The 4,338-nt window shown below is 30.8% G+C and overlaps 1 protein-coding gene across 1 annotated transcript; it reads right to left on the bottom strand.

Annotated features, from left to right (window-relative positions):
* On the bottom strand, positions 2,056-4,294 carry LOC18607924 (protein PLANT CADMIUM RESISTANCE 2). The gene is made up of 4 exons (XM_007042348.2): positions 4,028-4,294; positions 3,853-3,924; positions 3,540-3,749; positions 2,056-2,527 (listed from the first exon to the last, which is right to left on the bottom strand). The coding sequence occupies exons 1-4, from the start codon at positions 4,239-4,241 to the stop codon at positions 2,451-2,453; spliced, it is 573 nt and encodes a 190-aa protein (XP_007042410.2). The 5' UTR covers positions 4,242-4,294; the 3' UTR covers positions 2,056-2,450.

Raw genomic sequence — 4,338 nt, 5'->3', positions numbered from 1 at the left:
TTGACGTAAAAACTTGTAAAGGTAGAATAACTAAATTTTAAATCTTAACGTAAATGTGTGAAAGTTAACATAACAAGTCAATTAAGTAAAAATAATCTCAATTTAATGAAAATATAATATTTAAATTTATATTCTCAGATTAAAAGTGTTTAACGATATACAAATTTTAATTTTTAAATAAAGAATAATAAAGATAATAATAATTACAGTTTAAAGTTACTATTAGAAGGGTTTGTCGTAAAGTTATAAGTACTGACGTAAAATCTTACAAAGGTGTAATAATCAGATTTAAAATCTTAACGTAAAAGTATAAGAGCTAACGTAAATAAATTTAATTTTAATATGAAAATAATAATACTTTTATAATTTATAATAAAAATAAAATAAATTTAAAAGTTTAATAACTTAAAATAAACTAAGTTTAAAAAATATCTACGTTATTATCTTAAAATAGATAAGTTCAAAAATTAAATATGTTGTTTACCTGTTAACCTATTATACCAATTTTTATTATTTTTTAAAATTTTTATTAATTGACCTTACAGTAAGTTTAAACTTACTGTAGTGTTCACCACGAAGGTATATGTTGGGCTGTTGCCTCTCGGGAATAACACGTTGAAGATGAACCACTACATCGTTTTAGCATTGAATTACTATGGCGAATCCTATTAAAAGAGAGCGAGATAATCGCGTCACAATCTAAACACTTCAACAATACTTATCTAATTCTACCATGATTTTATATATTTATAAGTTTTAATTTATTAAATTTCAGGCATAATATATAAAAAAATCTCTAAATTATTCAAAAAAATTCAAATAAGTCATTATACTTTTATTGTATCTAATCATATTTTTGTACTTCTATTTTGAGTCAAATAAATTCTTGTATTTTTTATTTTGAATTAAATAAACTTTTATAACTAATGATTAACTAAGTCAAAATAACATTTGTTATTTTATGTCGTCTGATGCTGATGTAGAGTGTTAAAATATCATAATTGATTATAATGTGACATATCATAATTGATTATAATGTGGCATATCATAATTGATGATGATATGACATGTTAATTTGATATAATAACATGATCATATGACATTTTTCACCCTTCATATCAATGTCAAGTCAGTGCCATGTGAATATAAAATGACAAATGATATTTTTACTAATGACAATTAATCAAATTATTTGTGGTTTCTTTAACTGAAAATAAAAGTAGAGAGTTTTAATTAAACGTAATAAAAAAATAAGAGCTTATTTGAATATTTTTGAATAGTTTAAGGACTTATTTTAGCGTTATGTCTAAATTTTATATTTGTGATATACGTACTTCATTTATTATATGGTTAATTATATTTTTTGAGAGTTATTATTAGTTTATTATATTTGGTATAAAATTCAACAATCTATTTATAAGTTTATCAGTGGATCAAAGGTGTTAATAAGGCGAGCTTGTGGGTTAAGTTGAACTTGAGCATGGGCTATGTGTCACAGCTTGGAATTTAAGTCTAACCTCATGTGGCTTAAACTCTAAAAATAGAGTTAAGTCTATAAATCATGAACTAACGTTTCCAACTCAAAAAACATGTTTGACAGATAGTGAAAAACACATGTTTATATACTCAAAATCCACCTCATCTCTTATTGATGTAGGATCCGTGACATTCTATCCCACGCTCTCGTTGTATTGGCTCTTTACTCATAAAAGAAAGAGACTCTTACAATAATCTAGGTCTATCTTGACCTTCATATCTCTCATAACGGCCTTACATAAGTAAAGATCCAGGTTTGCTCTTATATCAAATGTCACAACTTGAAACTTAAACCCAGTCTCATACAGCCTGATTGCACTGGCTCTTTACCAGTAGAAGAGAAAGACTCTTACACTAATCCGAGTCTACCTCAACTTTTGTATCTCTCATAAGAGCTTTCCATCAATGAAGATTCAAGTCTGTTTTAGTACCAAATGTCACGAGCTGTAGTTAGCAATATCGTACGACCTTAAACTCTGAAAATAAAACTTAAGTAAACTTATAAATCACGAGTTCACATTCTCAATTCAAAATATATGCCTGATAATTGATAGAAGACCTATGTTTACATATCCAAAATACACCCCATCTTTTACTAACGTGAAATCCGTGATATATGTTTGAACCCAAAACAATCTTTATGTGACTGAATTTCATAAAAAAGACGAACATTTGTAGGAATTCGAGAAGCATTTCGAAACTAAATTTGATTGAACCTGTTTTCTCAAGGCACAACCTCTATTCATTTTGTTTTTAATCTGTTGCAAATATCAGATGGATAAAGCACACACCAAATGGGAGGCAAATAGCATATGCACAACAAAAACAGGGAGCTTCACAAGCACACAGAGGGAGGCAGCAGCAGCAGCAGCGAAGCCAAGTCAGCTATGAGACGTAATAAAAGATGTTAATTATCATCTTGCCATTCCGGGAATTACTATAGGAGCCACCGTAACTCCACGCTTTTGTCTGTCCATGTTGGCTTCCCAACCTTCATTTCCAACAATCCAAAAAGACAAAAAATAAAAAAAAAATATTACATTAGATAATACTAGCAGTAGTAAAACTACTAAGTTTCAAGTCAATGCACGAAACTAAATAAAATAAATAAACATACTAGAATCAACCTAACAAGTGGTTTTTTTAATTTATTTAATAAGATTTAAAAAAAATTTCAACATGGGTGATTTTCGGTTTCATACTAATGGAGACAAATCCAAATATAATGATTAACTAAGTTTTGTGGGTTGATTTTATGATTAGCTGATAGGACGTCTTCATCCTTGAAGATGCATAATCGGGATCATGTTGACCTAGTCATCCTGTCACATTGTTCGTTATTCATGTTGCAATAATAAACTTTTGTAGATGGTTTATTATTGCAAATTTAGCCTTTAGGGGACATTTATTAGAAATATATATTGTAGTAGTATATTTTTTTTCTATAGTCAAATATAAAGTTAGATAGACAAATAGATATGCACCCTACTACACAGTTATTTAATTTGTTTTTTTTTTCTAAAAATATGCTAAAAAACTAGCATTCGTCAAACCTTACTAATGCTTGAAGAAAAGGATCACTAATCCAGGATGTAATATCAAAATTTTCTAGCATACTTTGTTCAAACAAGGAGAATTCATCTCATGTCTTGGCTAAATATTCATGGTTGATAATAAAACTGCTTTTAAGTCAATCTACAGATTGCATGCCATTACAGAAGGAAAAAAGGATAGACTTGGACATATGTACAGAACTGCTACACTAGTTTAAGCCAGACAAGGATTTCTACTCAAAAACCAGAATCAAGACTCCTAAATGCATCAGAAAAAGAATAGTTTGACCACAAAGGGTGGGGGAGAAACCTATTAGCAAGTGTCACACAAATTCTTACCAGTCACTACCATATAACATAAGCTAGAAAGTGAAATTGTTATAGTATCAAGGCTAGTGATTTATTTTTTTTACACATTTTATATCGACTGATGAGCTGAAAAAGTGTTACCTATCCCCATGTCAAACCCACGATTCTTGAGCTCTCTGTATTCTTGACAGAGAGCACATGACCAACAGCAGAAGTGAACTAGGCAATCAGTGCATGGTTCCTCTTGTAAGTCATACTGTCCCCTTAGCTTTGAGCGATAGAAGCATGAATAAAAGCAAGCACAGCCGGTTAAAGCCAGCAGCCCAAACAGCAAACCCCTTGAAACACAAGCTGCAAACACCCGCCATCAAAAATAAAAAGTTTAAGCTAATTAAAGATGATCATCATGAAATCTTTCAACATCTTTTTGAAGTTGGTTGCTAAGTAAACTAACATTTGGATCCTCTGTTCACGATCTCAGTAATCTGTCCAAAAGTGATGCAAGGACAAACGCAAGTAATCACGCCTGACAAAAATTTGAAAAGAAAGAAGAAGTTTGAAATAAGCAAAATAAAGGGTTTCAGCTGAAACACATAAATGGTCAAGCTAGAGAGTTTTTATCTGCTTACAATTGACAGGGTCATCGAAACAATGGCAAAGACCAGATGTCCACTGCCCGGATACAGGAGCCGGGGGAGCCCGGGGCAAGCTGTTGGAGATATATGCATGATGGTGAACAGGATAAGGCTGTGCAGGGCCAGGGTCCGGAACTCCTGAAGCTGGGACAGGACCCATATGGCTGTCAGATGAATAGCTTGGATGATCATTCATTATCGGATACATTTTGTGGGATTCAATTTGGGATGGATAGACTTTTGTAAGATACAAGTTCTTATATATATATATATATATATATATATATATATATATATATATATAT

This window comes from Theobroma cacao, chromosome 2 (genome assembly GCF_000208745.1).
Source record: "Theobroma cacao cultivar B97-61/B2 chromosome 2, Criollo_cocoa_genome_V2, whole genome shotgun sequence".
In the NCBI taxonomy this organism is placed as follows: domain Eukaryota; kingdom Viridiplantae; phylum Streptophyta; class Magnoliopsida; order Malvales; family Malvaceae; genus Theobroma; species Theobroma cacao.
This window is presented reverse-complemented; position numbering and strand designations above follow the sequence as displayed.

Coding starts and splice junctions, on each gene's coding strand:
- LOC18607924 (XM_007042348.2), bottom strand. CDS start 4,241: ATGTATCCGATAATGAATGATCATCCAAGCTATTCATCTGACAGCCAT. Junction 3,925..4,027: donor TTTCGATGACCCTGTCAATT/GTAAGCAGATAA, acceptor AATTTTTGTCAG/GCGTGATTACTTGCGTTTGT. Junction 3,750..3,852: donor CGTGAACAGAGGATCCAAAT/GTTAGTTTACTT, acceptor GGGTGTTTGCAG/CTTGTGTTTCAAGGGGTTTG.